At 39.7% G+C, this 20,702-nt stretch overlaps 1 protein-coding gene across 1 annotated transcript in view; it reads left to right on the top strand.

The window, feature by feature from the left end:
- RSPO3 (R-spondin 3) overlaps positions 1–20,702 on the top strand; it is a 57,338-nt gene that overhangs the window by 16,481 nt on the left and 20,155 nt on the right. The window contains exons 2-4 of the mRNA XM_083606324.1: positions 8,018–8,206; positions 9,186–9,332; positions 11,782–11,979. Of these exons, the coding sequence (XP_083462450.1) occupies positions 8,018–8,206; positions 9,186–9,332; positions 11,782–11,979 (534 nt within the window). The remainder of the gene's footprint in view (positions 1–8,017; positions 8,207–9,185; positions 9,333–11,781; positions 11,980–20,702) is intronic.

Consider the following 20,702-nt stretch of genomic DNA (forward strand, 5'->3'; position numbering starts at 1 on the left):
ATGGAAGCTCAAAGTTCTGTATGGAAGGTGACTTTGGATCCAGGAAGTCTATTTCTCTTATGACCTCTACACTTACAGATTTGAAAAGGTTAAAGTAAGTAAGTGAGTGAGTAAATTTGAAACTTGATCCCAGGCTTGGCTTGCTACTTGTAAAATTACCAAAACGTAGAGGCCCAATCATAGTGGGAAGATGCCAGCCACTCCTAAATTGAAAATATTAGATAGTTTTACAAAGTATTCCCCTTGGCTCCTGTAGTTTGTATGGATCTTCCTCACTGCATTTTAAATCATGCATGGCTGCATTGCTTCCACAAAAATATCACAGTTGAGTGCTGTTGTTGCTCCATAAAGGATGCAGAATTAATAGGCAAGGACTCTGTTAAAATGTTCAGGCAATGGAGTGAAAACTTTGGGCAGATTCACTGCACCTTAACAACCCTGTCTCTGCATATATTGTACCTTGACCAAATTGCATGTGTGTTAATTTGACTGGTAGCTTCTTTGTTCATGTTCTTGACTGATCATCTACCCTGTATATGTATTGATTATGTGCTGCTATCCTTGGCACTAATCTTTGCCTCACTAGTATCCTCCATCTGTATTTTTTCAGGTATTCTTTCCTACCCTTCCTCCTTTAGCCTAGATAAATTTACCCATGTTACAAATGCTTAATTCATTGATAATACACTACATACATGCATCTTGTGTTTTGTGACTTTATGTGTAATCTGCAGAGGAGATCATGTGCTTTAGTTAATTGGCTGTACAAATATGTCTACTTTTTTGTTTTGTGCATGTGTCACATTGTGCTACTTTGGATTATGGTAGATTGATAGTGGGACCTCATATCTGTGGGGGTCAAGACCTTCTTGTATTAGAATTCCACCTCTGATTAATTGATGACAAATGGTGACATCTACTGTTATGTATTTATTTGCCATTGGAATTAGAACAGTGATATTGCCATACTTTTCTGTGTATTAGACGAGGGTTTTTTACTCCAAAATAAAGTAAAAAATGGGGGGGGGGGAGTCGTCTTATACATGGGTAGTGCAGAGGGGGGGATGGGTGATTGTTTGAAGAAGAAGAGAAGAGTTTGGATTTGATATCCCACTTTATCACTACCCAAAGGAGTCTCAAAGCGGCTCACATTCTCCTTTCCCTTCCTCCCCCACAACAAACACTCTGTGAGGTGAGTGGGGCTGAGAGACTTCAGAGAAGTGTGACTAGCCCAAGGTGGCCCAGCAGCTGCATGTGGAGGAGCGGAGATGCAAACCCGGTTCACCAGATTACGAGTCCACCGCTTTTAACCACTACACCACACTGGCTCTCACTTTGCATCCACAAGCAGGATCTAGTGATTGGGTGGGATCTAGCCTGCTGCAAGGGCTGCTTTGTATTGGTTGCTGCTTTGTCAGTTGAGTGGGTTATTTGTGGATGCATACAGGGCTGCTTTGGATTGGCTGTTGCTTCAGCAATTTGGCTTGTGTCACTTGCTGTTTTTAGCATTTGCCAGTTGAGTGAGTGATTTTCGGCATCCCCCCCCCCAAAAAAAATTGCTCAACAGCTTTGGGCCATCTCCCCCCATTTTCTTTAATTTTAGTCCCCAAAAATGGGGGCGTCATACATGGGGGCGTGTTATACATGGAAAAGTACGGTAATTATAAATGCTTTTTTAATATTTCAAATGCCTTTTCTGGTTGTCTTTTAAAGCAAATATTTCATTTGTTTAAATATATGTAATTTTTGTTCTGGCAAATTCTAAAATGTGCTTGTCTGTCCCACATTTGTCTTTCTCATTTCTGTGAAGGGTTTAGCATAAGTAGTCTGAAGGAAGGCCGCTTAAAATTGATTTCTAGACTGTATTTCAATTCAGTGTAGACTACAGCAACCAGTTTACTCTCTCTCTATATATATATATACCGGTACATAGGTTTTGGCATTTATATACTGCCAAGTTAACCATGTCCTCTGGGCACTTCACAACTTTTAAAAGCAATAAAATACAGCTGCAATAAAATAAAAGAATTCCAATCAATATAAAGCCACTCTGATGGTGGGTAAGATCAAGAATGATAAAAGCAGCACTGAAGTCTGGCCAAGGGAGAAAACAAAATAGGTCAGAAACAAAAATGTTCTGGTATAGCAACCCAGACTTTAGCCTGGCAGCAGAGGGTGTGACAGAGCTGTGTGCTGCCACCACACCTGCAGTTATTGGTGCTCATGCAGGCTGGGATGGGAGTTGAAGGTGGTGCAGGCAAAAGTCTGATCTGTAGCAATTGAACCCATATTGAGCCTGATGCCGTTAACTGATGGCAGTGGCACTGACTCAGGATCCAGCAGATCCTGGGCTCGCTCAGCCCATTTCCACCCCCCAGAATGCTATGTTTTGGGCTTTCCATGGTCTATCATTTCCTGCCAGTAGTATTGCCCACCTGCACTCTCAGCACACGGAGTTGGGAGCTCTGCACCAGCCGACTGATGCTAGCAGAGAGCGTTGGAACTATTCTGAGCTTGGCAGATTGTGGATTTGGATTGCACCCTAATTATTAAATGACCTGCACGAATAGAAGTGTTTTCACCTGGCACTGAAATGTCTTTATATAGGTTCCAGGCTGCCAGGAGAGAGGGCTTTATAATGGGGCACCACCACTGTAGAGGTCATTTCTCAGGACACCTTTAGTTCACTAAGGGTGGAAATTTGGAGAAGGTCCTCATCTAGTGATGGGAATTTTAAAGTCTGGATAGATTTATATGAGAGGAGGCAATCATTCAGGTATATGGGCCCCAATAAAATTAGGGCTTTAGAGATTAATGCCAGCATTTTGAGGTGCAAATGATAAAACACTGCAGTAATACACTGATAGTTGTCAATGCCCATCAATAATCTCACTACCCTATGTTGAGCCATATAGAGCTTCCAGGCAATTTTGAAAGGCAGCCCCACAGAGGAGTTTTTGTAGCCTACACCAACCTAGTGCCTGAAGGGAATTGTAGTTCAGACCATCTGGAGGACACTAGGTTGGCGAAGACAGTTTTGCCGAATAACATTTCCACTTGTCAGGAGTGTGGTTTCAGTAATCCAAACAGCTCCTTGTCTTTTTTTACGGTTAACAAAAGCAAAATAAACCATGTAAAGCTCCAGAAAACCATGCAAAATAATTCAGTTTGCATAATTTTCACAGATAAGGAGGCGCCTGGGAGCGAATTTTTTAGAGGGAATTTCTGCTAATGTGGCTTGCATAACAGTCTACAGCTGCCACATATTTTTTACTTGGTTTCCGTCTTGCAGAATTTGGGTTTCGTTGTTGCAGAATTTTGTTTTTCTGACTGCAATCCTATGCATCCTTGCCCAAGAGTAATTCCTATTAGTGCAGAGCATTCACTGGCCTTCAGGAGACTGGGAAAATATATGGAAATCACAGCCAGTTGAGCTAAAGTCAAGATGGTAAACCATGCCTGTACTTGGACCCACCAAGTCAAACATAGCCATATATGGTGGGTCCCAGGGGCTTGCTGAAAGTTTCTTGTTTAGGTTGCCTGTCTGGGGCTTCAAAAACAAATGGGATGTCAACAAGCACCAAAAAGGCTGTAATACATGGCTGGTGAGCTGTGTTCAGTTTGGTGGGTCACAATTTGTGTAGGCATGCAATAAATTTGAGTGACTACATTAAGTCTTGTTTCTTAACAGTGCAGGCAGCGCTATAACTTCTAAGATGGAATTATGGGCTTTTTGTAGTTTATATTCTCTGGGATGGGGGAAAGGGGACTTTAAATATGCTCCTGCTGTTTTTCCCCTTGTGGTTTCTATTTCTTAAAAAGCCTGTGTGACAAAAACACTTGCCTCAAAAGGCTGTATGAGATACTTGCTGCTGTAGTTGTGTAAAGCTGATGGTATGATCTGAATGATCTCTGTACAGTTTGAAAGCTGATGAGCAAATATGCAGCGTTACTAGCCAAATAGCTAAACTCAGCTTTTGGTTACATTAATACATACTCAGTGACTTCTCAGTATTTCCTACAACTGCATTTTTTGGTATTGTGCAAATTACCAGTGGCAGCTGTAAAATCTGGCAAGATGCTAGGGTTAATTGTAACTATATATTTAGGCCCAAATAAAGTCTGTGGGAAAGTTCCATGCAATTTTCATTTGCATAAGGCCTGTAGTTTGATTGGATAGTGGAGCCTTCCCAAACAGGAGCTTTCCATAACCTAACATTATAGTCCTGGTTCAGACCTAACAGGAATCCATTGTTTGCCACTCTGTTACCTTAGGTGGGTACATTTCCCGCCCTGCCCCCTCTTATTTTGGACAGCAGAGGATGAGATCAGAATTTTCCATTTCCATTTTTAAACACACCACAGTTCCCACACGGAAGTCCCAATTTGAAGAACCGTGATTTGATTAAACTCCAGGTTTGTGAGAATCAGCCAGGTTTAAACTATGGCTGAACCACTACATCTGAACGAGACCAAACACTTTAGAGCATGACTGATGGGTTGCAGATGTGCTTCCCTTTCACTGAAAAGGCATACAGACAAGATCCGAATAATTTATTTGATCAGCTAGTTCCCTAGGCCAAAAGGCAATTTACCGGTAGATGTTTTTCATGAGTAGCAGCAGCTCTGCATTTCACATAGCAAACTGCCTATAAACCTGGAATCTCAAAAGTAGGTTGTGATTTGTGTGTTTCCCAGTCAAAAGTTTCAATGTGTGCATGCAAGTCCATGGGACTCTTATGAATCCCAAACCGTTTGTATAGGCATGAGTGACTAGATAATCATAGGAATCTGTTATGGCAACAAAGAGTAGGTGTATTTTGCTTTGCATGTCAGAACAATTAAAGATCCCCACAATGCCATCTTGAATGTTCACATTCTTAAAGGGGTACCACCAGAAGAAGCTGGCAGTAAATAATAGGACTGCCCTTGAAAACTGGATATTTTAACACAGCCGGTTTGTATGACGTGTGTTGAGCGAAAGGAATCACAGCCAGTTGCACCACCTGTCAGGAGCACAGTCCTGCCTCTGGGTGCATGTGCACAAATGGATCTCACATTTGAATAGTAGGTACGTGTAGGGAAAAACCCCCAATGTTAATAGGCACAAAATGTGCAATTAATATTCTGTTCCTCCACAATGCATGGCTGGTCAGATTGTCTGAGCCTAGCCCATAGAAGTTAATAACTTCCACAGTCCTCACTGTAGGGAATTCATTATTTTATTCCATAGTCCCTTTATTATTGTAGGCTCTTTTTTCTTGCATGAAAGAAAGGTAATCATACAGTCTGCAGTCTTCAATTATAAGAAGTATCAGATTTTATAGACCTCTTGTCTGAGTAGAACAGGGTCAGATTGGATTGAGAGTGAAAAGTAAGTTGCCTTTTCCAGTAATAATGGTAATTATTTCTAGAAATTTCTGTTAGTGCCTTTCTTGGGGAGTATTGTTATGTCGTGTGGATTTTCCATTCAAATAAACCTCAAGGTACATTGACCCCTGTGGAATTATTTGTATTCTTTCCTGAACTGACCTATAAATATAGGAGAAACTAGATGGCATATTAGAGGAGGGGAAAAAATATTTCACTCAATATGAAAATAATTATTATGTTTTTATATTATATTATTATTACCATTATTTTTATTTATTTATTTTAAACCAACTGGATTAAGCTCAAACCAGTTGTCATTCATGTAGCCAATCAAAGCTATTTCTATTGTGGTAAAGAAACTTAACAGACTGAATAAGTTTTGCATACTTCTCTGGTAGATTTTCTCTTGGAATATTTCTCAGCAAATTCAAGATCCCAGTTTTCATAGTGCCGGTTTAGGTGTTTGACCTGTTACCGAAGAACAGACACAGTTTGCCTGATATATTATTTGGTCTTTAACATTTCGTACTCGGACTGCATACACCCGCCCCAAAGCCACATCTGATTTAGCGCCTGATTTGGTGGTTCAGACCAGCCTGACCTAACCTGGAACAATCTGAACCTGACCCAACCCCTGGATCCATATCACGATCTAGAGAAAACAGATTGTCAGAAATCGCACTTACTTGTATTGGGAAATCCAAAATGGTCACATCTTTGCAAGACTGGGAATCTGTATTGGAATCAGATATATTTAATTTTATAGCACAAGTTAAATCGGGAATACCTCCAGTTTAGTTTTTATTCCATTTGAATTACTCTACTCTTATGCTGATTGGTGTGTCACAACTCTCACCAGGCTATTTACCCACAATGCTAAATCTGGCCATGTCCCTCTTAGTGGGTTCAAAGCAGTGGTGGTGCCAGTTTGTTTAAATGGCTCCAAATTGCACCCAGTGAATTACAGACCAATAAGCATATTGTCAACCACTGGGAAACTGTATGCCATACTGTGGGACCTCTGGATACGAACGGGATCCATTCCGGATCGCTACCCACGTCTACGCGTCTGTGGGTCGTGATTTGCTACTTCCGCGCATGTGTGTGACGTCATTTTGACCGTCTGCGCATGCACGAACGGCGAAACCCGGAACTAACACGTTCCATTACTTCCGGGTCACCATGGAGCGCAACCCAAAAGCGCTCAACCTGAAGCATATTTAACCCGAGGTATGACTGTACACTGAAATAGTATATTGCTGAAGTGGATCAATATCTTGGAAGCTGAACAAATTGCTTTTCAAAAACACTGTTTTCAATATTAAACAGCAACATTTGTAAGTTTAGTTTCAGTGATATAGTCTTCAGAAGTGTTTAGGCTCAGAAGGACAGTGAAGAAAGTATACGTATTTGAACCTTCTCATTTTTAGGTCTCATTGGTGATGATTATGCATACATATGCAATGTGGAGAAGACAACAGGTTATTCTTATTGATTTTTCCTCTTTCATGGCTTGTGATGTTCTTCTTGGATTGGTTAAATGAAGTATTGTTTTAGAGCTGATTGCAAACTTAGTTCAAGGTTTGTTTTTTGTACATAGGCAATAACATAAGCAAGACTGCAAAAACCAGGTGAACCAAACAATAAAATAAGTAAGCCAAAACATAACAAATTACAAAACAATTAAATTTAAAATTAAAATATTCTTAAAACAACATACAACATTCACATCTGCATAATATTGCTTTGATTTCTCTGTTGCCAATGCAAATGAAGCTACTTTTTCTATACTGTGACTATTTTTGCTTTTCAAAATGACTCCTCTGCCAAGGAACTCTTCCGCGTGTCTGTTATAAAACTCCAGCATGTTCTAGGTCACATGTTCAGTTTACGTAAGGCATTGGATAGGCCTTTTGGGCTTCATCATTGCCTCAAATGAAGTAAGGCTGCAAGCTGAACATCTCCACGGTATGAGATATAGGAAAGCAATAGGTAACACTGATGGTTTTAATAGTAGTATAATAATCTACTATTATTGTCCCTCTTAGTAGTAAGGTTTTGCGAAACACAGAATTCCCTAGAGCACAGTTTGGGGGGTGGCAAACTTACTGGATGAGTGGATAAAGATTAAGGCTGTATTAGTCTCTCTTTTTTAAATTTAAATATTTATTCAAAAGTTACAATACAGCTTTGTCCACTTGCCATAATATCACAGAATGATCCAGTCCTCAATCTACTTACTTGGGCGTAAGCTCTAGTTAACTTATTGGAAGGAATATAATTTAGTAAGACTTATGAATAATATGCACATGTTCTTGAGGCTGCAATCCTACAGATACTTCCTTGAAAGTAAGCCCCATTGCGCACAACATATTATTCCAAGTAAACATATATATGTTCAGGCCGCTCGTATATTTTGTTATTTTTCTCTCTTTTCATAAGGATTGCAGAGCTTTATTTTGCACGAGAGTGATACTATTAATCATAGTAAAGAAATAATGCCCCTTGTGAAATGTGGGGTTCCAAGCTGCAAAAACAAAAACCCCCAAAAAACCCTAATGAGGTTTCAGCAGAAGATTTATGGACTACAGAGATGTTATCTAGCTAACTCCCCTTTGTTTGTTTGTGTCACTTTTCTCCTTAGTGAATCTCGATATGAGCCAAGATTGCCAAGGATGTGCAACATGTTCCCAGTTCAATGGATGCTTAACATGTAAACCTCGACTCTTTTTTTTCCTGATGAGGAGTCAAATTAGAGAGATAGGGATGTGTTTTTCATCCTGCCCCAATGGATATTATGGACAACGGTACCCAGAAAGAAATGAGTGTAAAAGTAAGTTGAAGGAAAAGTTGCAGCTACTCTTTTTATGCTGTCTTGTGAACTCTTGTCATAGATATGAGCCACTATTCCAACGCTACCCCATTAGATAGTCCACTGGCAGTGGGCCCCTCTGTTGTGTTGCTCTCTTCTTGACACCACCTGCTTCTCTGTCAAACTTGGGGGGGGGGCAGTGAGGCTCTCAATAACTTACCATCCATTTACTTTGGAGTAGAGTGATGGCCAGCCAAATTCCTAGTCTCCACCAGGGAGCTCCAGTCCTTCACCTCTCCTTATCTCCTTTTCACTTAAAGTTAGTAATGTAACTAAGCATAACCCTCAATGTTAGAAGAAACTGATACAGCCTAGGAATCCAATTTATTCGAGTTTGTCTAAGGGAGAGAAAGCAGTGGCTATGCACAGTGAAAATAAAATGCTAAATATTGGTCTCTCCTAGGGTACAATCTGTTGGCTGGTTGTCTTACTATTTAAAAAGTAAAATAAAGTAGCATAATATTTAAATGTTTGTTTTGCTGTTATTAATAATTTTGGTAGGAATGATAAAAGTTTTTTTATCTAAGGCAAGCCTCATTTTAAAAGAGATGTAAAAGTACTATGGTAGTATGTGGGTAATGGGTTTTGTGATGTTGCAAAGTGGCAGAACCTGTTTCCTTGAACCTTGATAAAAATTATACAATGGGACATAGTATGTTGAGTGTGCTTCCACAGAGGCTTAACCACTCAAAATGATTCTGTCTGTATGCACCGAGCTTTATAGGCTAGCCACATTGAGAAGCAGATAGATCATGGGCCGGCCTAGAGCTATAAATGTCAGTCCTTCCAGCCAGATTCTTCTCGCAATGGGGTTGACCCAAGCATCTTCAGTTGCTGATCCCTAATGGATACAAACTCTGTCTTGTATATGGCACCACACTAACTTAAGTAGATCATGGTATACATGGCAGATAGTAATTGCTTATTTCTCGCCCTTCAGAATGTAAAGCTGACTGTGAAACCTGCTTCAATAGAAATTTCTGCACAAAGTGTAGAAATGGGTTTTACTTACACCTTGGAAAGTGCCTTGGAAACTGCCCTGACTGGCTGGAAACCAACAATCACACTATGGAGTGCAACAATATTGGTGAGTAAGCTGTCTGTCCCAAAAAGCTGTACCCAATACATCATTTCCATTTGTGGAATATAGTCTCTGTTGGTTTTTGCTTAGACATGCAGTTTAAACCTTGCAACGGGGAAATATTCACAAATAAAATGTTTGTACTTCAGAAAAGGGGTTTCCCCCCTTTGTAGACATTTGAAAGATTTTGGGGGGGGGAGTGTTCTGTGGACCTACTTGTTATGATGGTTGTCATAACTTTTTCTGTGGTTGTATGAGTATGGTGGAGGCCTGCTGGTGTATGGTAGTATTCCTGCCAGTGGATCCTAGTTGAAAGACAATAAACTGAGTGTTTCAAAAACATGGTGGTATGGGATGCACTGGATCCCAAGCCAGTCATACAGACATTGATCACCAACATCAGACTTCATCAAGATCACTGTGCCAGCTTGGAACTCACAATGGGGTGAAGCCTGGTTGTCCTGCCCCCATGAGCAGCTGGGCTGCAGCATGTGAATTAAATCCTAAAATACCAATTCATTTCAAAACATAATATCACAACCCAAATAAATATATTTTTTTTTTACAATTCTAACGGTTGTGCCATTTTAAACTCACTATATAGTATATGTATATGCATATGTATATGTATGTGGGGGTGGGGAACCAGTGGCCCATCAGATGCTTTAATTTCATTTCACTTTTAATTTGCATACCACCTTTCTATACACAATGTGGTTTACAAGCTGAAAAAAACAGCAGAATATAGAAGACAACACCCACTTATAACAATTCAATACAAATGTTGTTGAACTCCCAACTTCCTTCAGCCTCAGCCAGCATGGCCAGTGGTCTGGCATGATTGGAAATGAGCAACATCTGGGGGAGGGTGCCACATGTTCCTCACCCCTGTGTTAAAATACATAAACCAGAGTCAGATATGACAAAACTTTCTGGCGCAGTTTATTATTACAACCAGCAACCAGTTCCTCAAAAGTGCCAAGTGCAGGAAGTGGCAATCAGATTTCTTAGACCCTGTAGTAGATGATCTGTCTCACATGCCCCACTGTGTATTATTTCCTGGTGCAGTTCTTAAAAGCAGCAACAGAGACAGGGTTGCTGTTCACTCCCTTCCACTTTGCTCTGGATGCTCCCGGTGCTGCCATACAGTTCAAGTGTATCTATTTTTTATGTGTGCATTTATATTTTGACACATAAACTTATGTCTACATCCCCTATAAGGTATTGCAAGTGTTTTGTCAGAGATGACTGGTCACAACTTGGATCCATTCAATGGCCTCATTATGCAAGAACCATGTTTACCTAATACCTAAATCTGTCCATAGGAATCAATTCAGCAAGTGCTGCTTTCCAAGGAAAGCCTATTCGTTTAGTTAAAGCTTTTTCTTCTTAGGAGTTGTGTTTACTAGATTACATGCTTAGCATATTGATTCAAGCTTTCTGCTGCGAGCAGGTGTGACTCTCACCAAATTAACAGAATCACACCTCCGAAAGCCCATGTTAATATGTCTCAAAGAGTACAGAACATATCAAGTTATTCCTAATCACACTGATGTGCTAAAGCCATCACTATAAAGTTACCATTAGTAGTAGGACTTCTGTTGCTGAATCTTGCATCTTACATTTATCTGAAATACTTGAATGATACAATACCTGTTTGGCAGCTAACTATTTGCTAAGCTGTTCAAGTTGTCTCACTTAACAGCACTGAAAACCCAGTGTCATGCTAGGTGATGGTTTCCAACTGGCCCAAACAGATGATCTTGCATCAACCCATGAACTACTAGCCACAATGGCTACCACCCACAATGCATATGTTCTACCTCCACTGTGCAAGCCTCTGAATACTAGTTGCTGAGAATCACAGGTGGGGAGAGTGCTGTCGCACTCAGGATCTGCTTGTGGGCTTCTCATCGGCTTCTGGATGGCCACTGTGAGAATAGCATACTGGGGCGGATGGGCCTTTGGCCTGATCTAGCAGGGCTATCCTTATGTTAAGCTTTCTACAGCATGGAGACAAACATTACCACTTACTAATGTTTGTGGATCAGAATGCTGCTAATGGCACAGAAACAGACGAAAGTGAAAAAGTTGGCAGTGCTACTCCATGAAATTGCCCTTAGCTTTTACACTCTGATTTGAGCAAGCACCTCATATGAAACAAGCCTTTGCGAAAACATACATTCAAGATCATAAAGATTAATTTTCTCTAGACCTCTGACGCACATGTAGATGAAATATGTGATGTGCAAGGTGTGAAAAGAATATATTGCGTAAGTTCTGCATAAATTTGGGGCTATTTGGCCATACTTACTTGCTTTCCTTAAATTTTTTTTTATTAAAGATGTGTGTGTGTGTGTGTGTGTGTGTGTGTGTGTAACAAAAAACTACATATAGCGTCTCCACTTTAAATTTATAGAGGCCATACTTAATTTATGTCATATTTTTGTTGCAGTGCATTGTAAAGTTAGTGAATGGAGCCCATGGGGTGAATGCATGAAGAGAGGGAAAACGTGCGGTTTCAAAAGGGGGAATGAAACGAGGAAAAGAGAAATCTTACAACTTCCTACTACAAAGGGCAAACCATGCCCACATACAACTGAGACAAAAAAATGTATTGTACCGAAAACGAGATGCCAGACTGGACAAACAGGTACTTGCGATCATTATTCTTTCATATTTTTGAACTGATGAATACCAATTCCTTATAAAGGCGTGATTTTGTCAGAATTTTTGTTGGGGCTTAATAGTACTTTGGTTTGAGAAAATCCTAAAACTTGGCATGTTGGGAATGTTGACTCATGATTTTCATTCCTTTAAACAAGGTTTGTTTAAACAAGGCATTATCCGGAAGCTGTAAGAGTCATTTATGCCATTATGCTATTCCTCAGTTGTGACACTTGGAGTTAAGTCACTGTTTAAACAGTCTGGCAGAGGAAGACTAGAGAATAGCTAGATATTCTGAATGCAATATTAGCTACAGTGTTTACAAGTTGTGAATAGCTGAATACAATGACTAACCAAGCAGGCCTTTACTCCAAGTATGGTCCAATTATGCTGGATGGCGTGGGGTGCAGGGAGGATATAAGCCGCTGCAGCAGCAGGACAGTGCCTGCCATATCCTTTCCTGATCCAGAACAGGAGGAAGAAAACACACAACTCCCCAAAGCACAGAATGACAACCACTACGTCCATAGGAGCACTACTTGCAACCCCATCCCCAAATATGGACTGGCGCAGGGATGTTGCGGCAGTGTCATGGAGTGAATGTGACAACATTATGGCATTGCCTTCATGATAGCCAGATATACTGTAGATGGAAACAATGCATTCAGTCACAGGGACAGCTTGCCAGCCTCCCCCCTCCATGATCCCACAGCAACATCCCCACTCCTGCACTCCACAAGCTCTCACTGCAGAGTCAACAGCGGGACCCTGAGAACCCTGCAGGAAAGGGTTTGAGTCACCTTACACCACCCACATTTGAAGTTTTTCGACTGCATACCACAAAGGAAACAAAGTTGTATAGGACACAGCCTCCCTATACAGTACAGTGGTACCTCAAGTTAAGTACTTAATTCATTCCAGAGGTCCGTTCTTAACCTGAAACTGTTCTTAACCTGAAGCACCACTTTAGCTAATGGGGCCTCCTGCTGCTGCTGCGCCGCCAGAGCACGATTTCTGTTCTCATCCTGAAGCAAAGTTCTTAACCTGAAGCACTATTTCTGGGTTAGTGGAGTCTGTAACCTGAAACGCATGTAACCTGAAGCGTATGTAACCCGAGGTACCATTGTAGATGTTTTGGATGGAGGCCTGCCTAAAGAGTTCAGAAGTCTTTCTGTGGAAAGTGGGGAGAAAGGAGCTTTTTGCCAGGCAGAAAACTGGGGCGTGCAGCAAAGAAAGCCACAAACATACCCCCTGTGGGATAGCTTCCCCAAAACTCAGTGCATCGGGCATGGGGCAGGCAAACAGGCTGGATTTCAAGGCCCACCATAGGGAATGCCAAGAAGTCCCACTCAGTTATGGCATTTCTAGCTAGCAGCAATCATGTCAGAGACAAACAATAGGAAGCTGCCAGGACTTTGGGTCACACCACAAACTCCACAAAGAAGCTCGCATATTCTTCAGCCACAGCTGAAGGCAGATACGTAATATGACATTCATGGAGAAATGTCTCAGCTGCGATATGACCAGTACATAAACCAGGATGGCCATGGCTGCAGAAGGAGGCCTAGCCCTGTGGAACAGCTCAGGTGTTACATGCAGGAGGTTCCTGGTTTAATCTGGGAGAGGAGCTCCTTCTGGAAGAGAGTTCCCAACACACAGTGTCCCAGAGAGAGAGTCGTTTCTGTGCTAATCAAGTGAGACGGTAGCCTAATTCATGTATAGACCAACCAGCCCTTTTGGCAAGCATTGTGATCAACCCTCCTCTGCCATTTTGCCGGGTAGACTAGCCCCACTAGATAGCAGGCCTAATCATTTATCACTTTCCCCTTGCCAAATAGTAGTGGCAGCCATCTATTTGTGTGTCATGAGAGGCATTGTGATCAACCCTCCTCTGCCATTTTGCCGGGTAGACTAGACCCACTAGATAGCAGGCCTAATCATTTATCACTTTCCCCTTGCCAAATAGTAGTGGCAGCCATCTATTTGTGTGTCATGAGAGGTCTAGCTGTTTGTGCCAAGTTCTCCCTTTGTATGTAAAGTGCCCTTTCTCTATGGATTCCATTGCCAGAATTCTTCTTTGTGTGCTCTGAGCGTTCATGATATGTGAGGCCAGAGAGATATATCCCCATGCCAAATGCTTTGTCATCTGAGTTATGGCCTCTGTTGGGGAGTTTATAGACAAGTCTTATGGGTTGTGATTGAGTACATAGTTATGCCATATCCTAGATTCTGTTGTAATGATGTGGATGGGGCAGAGGGCAGTGGGTGTAACCCTGAAATGAGTTTTATAGATGGAATTGTTGTTATCCCAACTGTGATTGCCTAAAGTTTCGCCATTGTTGAAAACATATTTGAGGTCTGAAGAAATATGGGATTTGGTGTAAGCATGGTTCTCTCCTGTCCTTCCCATGTATCCACCTGTTTTGGTTGCTACCCCTACTTTCCTAGGTCATATGTAGAATGTTGCTGTGATGTTGCTAACTATAGCCAATTGAATTGAATGCTGCATATCCTATATAGTCGTTTGGTGAAACTCTTTTTTTCTTTAGAGTGGTGCTTTCATGAAAATATCCCTTTTTGTGTGATGTGTTTTAAAAAAGGTGGGGTTTTTTGTCTTAGTAATTTTTAAAATTCTGTCTTGTGTTGTTTTGCATTTATTTATTTCATAAAATTTACACACTTCTTGATTGTTTAAAAAAACTTAAAGCGGTTTACAAAAAGAATAAAACAATACAATTATTGGTAAAGATGGTTAAAAGCAACTATTTAAAACATTTTTTAAAAAAATCAAAATCAGTGATAAAATATGTTAAAACACACATCAACATTCTACATACAGTATATGAGGAGGTTTGCCTAAACAAAATGTCTTTAACAGGCACCCAAAAGAATACAGTGAAGGTGCCTCCCTGGTGTCAATATGTATTAATGTAGAAGACGGTTAGCAGCAAGCCAGGTCTCAGAAAACTCAAAATTTTAAGTCAGAGTGGGGACACAACCCAGCCCACAGCTATGATATAACAGAGCAGTTGTGGATCAGAAGATGGCCAGGCCTGCCAAGGGTCATTGCAACAGCTTCCACCACTCACAGTTAGTATCGAAGGCTGTTTTATGAATGCTGGGCCATGTGGTATCTGGTTTTTTTTAAAAGATATTTATTGAAGTTTTACAAAAACGTAAGTTTACAAAATGAAAAAAGGTCATATAAAAAGAAAAAGATACAAAAAAGAGAACATAGAAAAATACATGAAAAAGAAAAAAGAAGAATAAAAATACAAAATACAAAAAACAAATAACTAAAAAAGAATTAAAAACAAATCCGTTTTTTGTAACTTTGAACGCATCTTATTTCCTTGGCCTCCTCACACCTCCCCTTTTTGTATTCCCATTTAAATAATCAAATCAGCAAATCCTTACCCTCTTTCGTTTATCTTAACTCTGTATCTTAACATATTATAACTCTATATTTTCATCCATTATCAATTCATTTTTGCATATTCTTATTAACTTTGTTGCTAATGCCACTTATTTTCAATCCAACATCATTTTAACATTCATTAATTTTACAGTATTTCTGAAGATAGTCTTTAAATTTCTTCCAGTCTTCTTCCACCAACTCTTCTCCCAGGTCTCGGATTCTGCCAGTCATTTCCGCCAATTCCATATAATCCGTCACCTTCATCTGCCACTCTTCCAGGGTGGGTAGCTCTTGTGTCTTCCAATACTTTGCAATAAGTATTCTTGCTGCTGTTGTTGCATACATAAAGAAAGTTCTATCCTTCTTTGGCACCAATTGGCCGACTATGCCCAGGAGAAAGGCCTCTGGTTTCTTCAGGAAGGTATATTTAAATACCTTTTACATTTCATTATATATCATCTCCCAGAAAGCCTTAATCTTTGGGCACATCCACCAAAGGTGAAAGAATGTACCTTCATTTTCTTTACATTTCCAACATTTATTATCGGGCAAATGATATATTTTTGCAAGCTTGACTGGTGTCATGTACCACCTGTAAATCATTTTCATAATATTCTCTCTTAAGGCATTACATGCCGTAAATTTCATACCGGTGGTCCACAACTGTTCCCAGTCAGCAAACATAATGTTGTGACCAATATCTTTTGCCCATTTAATCATAGCAGATTTAACCGTTTCATCCTGCGTATTCCATTTTAATAGCAAGTTATACATTCTTGAGAGTATCTTAGTTTTGGGATCTAACAGTTCTGTTTCCAATTTCGATTTTTCCACCTGGAAGCCAATTTTTTTATCCAAATTATAGGCCTCTCTTATTTGATAATAATGAAGCCAGTCTCGCACTTTATCTTTTAATTTCTCAAAACTCTGCAATTTCAATTTGTCTCCTTCTTGTTCCAATATTTCCCAATATTTCGGCCATTTGGCCTCCATATTGAGCTTTTTCTGAGCCTTCGCTTCCATTGGTGACAACCACCTTGGGGTTTTATTTTCCAGTAAATCTTTGTATCTTATCCAGACATTGAACAATGCTTTCCTGACAATATGGTTTTTAAATGCTTTATGTGCTTTAACCTTGTCGTACCACAAATATGCATGCCATCCAAAAACGTTGTTAAAACCTTCTAGGTCCAAAATGTCTGTGTTCTCAAGAAGCAGCCAGCCTTTCAACCAGCAGAATGCTGCTGATTCATAATAAAGTTTAAGGTCTGGCAGGGCAAATCCACCTCTTTCCTTTGCGTCAGTTAATATTTTAAATTTTATTCTAGGCTTCTTGCCCTGCCAGACAAATCTGGAAATGTCTCTCTGCCACTTCTTGAAACAGTTCATCCTGTCCAATATTTGCAATGATTGAAACAAAAATAACATTTTTGGCAATACATTCATCTTTATAGCTGCAATTTGACCCAACAAGGAAAGCTTCAAATTTGACCATATTTCCAAGTCTTTTTTCACTTCTATCCAACATTTCTCATAGTTATCTTTAAATAAGTTTAAGTTCTTAGCAGTCATATTAACCCCCACATATTTTACTTTCTTAGCTAATGTTAAACCAGTCTCCTTCTGAAACCTCTCTTTCTCAATTGGTGTTAAGTTTTTCTCAAGCACTTTAGTTTTTGACTTGTTCAGCTTAAATCCTGCCACATGACCAAATTCTTGAATCAATTCTAATACTCTTTTCTTACTAGATTCTGGCTCCTGTAACGTCAAAACTAGGTCATCTGCAAAAGCTTTCAATTTATATTGTTTGGCTCCGACCTGAATACCTTTAATCAGACGGTCCCTTATAATCATATTCAGCAAAACCTCCAGAACCGAAATAAAAAGCAGTGGGGAAATTGGGCAGCCTTGTCGTGTCCCTTTCTCTATCTTAAATTCCTCTGTCATCACATTATTAACTATTAACTTAGCCTTTTGTTCTGAGTAAATTGCACTTATACCATTTTCAAACCCTTGGCCCACCCCCATTCCCTGAAGATTTTTCTTCATAAAATTCCAAGATATATTATCAAAAGCTTTTTCCGCATCTATAAAAATTAAAACTGCTTTGGTATTGATGTTCACTTGCAGCTTCTCCAAAATATTAATTATGTTCCTCGTATTGTCAGACAAATGTCTACCTGGGAGAAAGCCAGCTTGATCTTTATGTATCTCTTCAACTAATACCTTTTTTAATCTATTAGCCAAGATATCAGCAAAAATTTTGTAATCCACATTAAGCAGGGATATGGGGCGGTAGTTCTTAAGTTGTGTCTTTTCAGACTCAGTTTTCGGTATAAGTGTAATGTAAGCTTCCTTCCACGACTCTGGCGCCTTTTTCCCCTCCAGAATTTCATTACAGACCTCCTTTAGTGGCTGAATTAACCAGTCTTTCAGAGATCTATAGTATTTGGAGGTAAGACCATCCAGCCCTGGAGATTTACCCAACTGCACGTTCTGGATGGCACCTTCAACCTCCTGTTCTGTAATTTTGTGATTCAACATTATCTTATTTTCTTGAGAGATTTTTTGTAATCCATTTGTTCTTAAAAATTGGTCTAAATCAGTCTCTTTCTGTGGCCCTTGTGTGTATAGTTGTTTAAAATATCTCTGGAAGCACTTTCTAATCTCCAATGGATTCTGTATGTTCTTTCCTTCCACATCCAAATTTGTAATGGTGTTTAATTTTTGTCTTTTTTTAATCTGCCAGGCTAGCAGTTTCCCACATTTATTAGCTGATTCAAATGTCTTTTGTCTCATCTGCTTAATTTTCCATTCTACTTCCTGATTTATCATTTTCATGTATTGTACTGATATAATTTTATTTCTCTCAGAATCTCTTGTGACTTTGGTTTCGCTCTTAATTTCTTCTCTCCTTCTTTTATTTTTTCCAAGATTTTATCTTTTTTCTCATTTTGAATTCTCTTCTATATTGCGTTCTGTTGAATCAGAAACCCTCTCATGACCGCTTTGCTTGCGTCCCAGATTACTCTTTTTTCAACCGTGGTATTCAAATTTATCTCAAAATAATCTCTCAAGATTTTTTGGGCCTTCTTGGTAACCTCTTGATCTCTAAATAAGGTGTCATTCATCCTCCATCTGAAGGAACCGATTGGTGTTAGTTTCATCTCCATCTTCACCGCATTATGGTCGGAGCAAGTTTTTGGGCAAATTTCCACTTTTCGAGTCTTAGGTGCCAGTCCTCTAGTTATCCATATTTGGTCAATTCTTGTCCATGTCATGTTGGCTTCAGAGAAGAATGTTCCCTCTCTTCCAAGGGGATTCTTGGTTCTCCAAATGTCACTCAAGTCCATATTGTCAGTCAGTTCAAAAAAGGTTTTTGGTAGTCTGCCATCTTTAGTTACAACCTGTCTCTGCGACTTATCCATATTTGTAGATACCACTCCATTCATATCTCCCATCAAAATAATGTTATAGTCCATGTAGTCAAGCCATGTGGTATCTGGATCCTTGTTGTGCCTGGCTATAATAAGGGAGAAAAGCAAGAGTAATCAGTAGAACACAGTGTACTGCAGTGCTATACAGCACAGTTGATTTGTGGACCACACCCTGTAAAAGTTTTATATGCCTTCCTGTTCGTCTGATCTCTTTTCTACTAAACCTAAGTACCTTTTAGTTCTTTTTCATTACTTTATCCTTCCTGCCCAACTTAGTGACTTGCATGCTGCAAACTGGTTTGATATGCACAATTCTAAAGGGATCCCAACAGCTCATTATATTAATGTGATTTCCAGAGGTATTCTAGATACGCTAAGGAAGTATTTGCTATTTAATGACTCCATTAACTTTCCATTGATTTTTCACTTCTAAAAATAAATGCACATTAGCAATTTTCACTTTTTGCAAATGGCCTTGGTTCCTACTGGCTAGCATGTAAATTTCAAAGTTGTTTGCAAGAAACCAGTGTTACGTATTCACACATTTTATGATGTGTCTGTTCACCTGAATGAGCCAGGAATCTATTTTATGGGATATGCCTACACGTCCAATTATCAATACCCTTTTGTTAGGTACTATTGGGGAACTTTAAGAGAATATGAGATGATAAACTTCTAAAATATAATAAGCTGTAGTGAAATATTTCACTTGACATTAATGGCTTATAGAATCCAGCACTTCAGGATAGTTCAGAGATGGTGTGAAAGGATGGGCAAAAAGGGGCAGCCTAGTGCAAATGTGACTATTGTCCTCTTCCATTGGCCATGAGTGGTTATAGATATATAGCTGGATCGAGGTGTCAACATGCACCTGCTTCCTACATATGGTTCATCTTTTGCCCATATGTAGCCCACAGGGATTCAGTTGGAACACTTTTAATTGGAAGAGGCTTTATTCAAAGCCACAGACTTTTGAAATATCTTTGGGAAACTTTTCACATTTACTTGTCTGCCAAGGGTTCTTTATACATTGCAGATAGTTCTGGATCATATTTTAGGCCACATGTACTGGTCAGCCCTGCTAGGACTCATCCTTGACCTTATGTGAACTGAATCTGGGAGCAAAGTCTGGAACACACCCAGCCAATTGGAAAATCTTCAAAGGTGAACAAGATGGCTTTCATGAAAGCTTGCCTACTATTCTTGCCTTTCCCATTGAGGAACTACAGATATATTTCCAAGCAATCCCGGGGACACAGTTTGCAAACCCACTTATCTAAGTGATCTGATGATGGAAGGCATACCCTCTAACATCTCTCTGCTGAAAATAGGGATATCCCATTCCATAATTATAATTTTACTATTTATACCCCACACATCTTACTGGTTTCCCCAGCCACTCTGGGCAGCTTCAAACTTATATAAAAGTATAATAAAACATTAAACATTAAAAAAACAACCCTTTACTATACAGGATTGCCTTCAGATGGCTCAGGGGTCAGATAACTCCATACCCTCCAACATTTCTCCAGTGAAAATAGGGATGTCCTAAGGAAAAGCAGGACAAACCGGGATGGCTTCTCTAAATCAGGGACGTCCCTGGAAAATAGGGACACTTGGAGGGTCTAGGAAGAGATTATTTTTTTTTAATGCCTTAAGCTATGTCAAACATTTGAATTCATATAAAGATTTCATTTGGTTTTTGAAGAGAGGAAGGCCAAAATTTTGGCCATATCTAATAGTTTTATTTATTTTTTCAGATCAGTTCATCCATCCCTAATTAGTATATGTGTCCATGTAGTGCATCCAACATATTTGTAGACCGGATCTGATAAATATGCAGTTGACTCTTGT

Source organism: Podarcis filfolensis, assembly GCF_964270895.1.
Source record: "Podarcis filfolensis genome assembly, chromosome: 3".
NCBI classification, from domain to species: Eukaryota; Metazoa; Chordata; class Lepidosauria; order Squamata; family Lacertidae; genus Podarcis; species Podarcis filfolensis.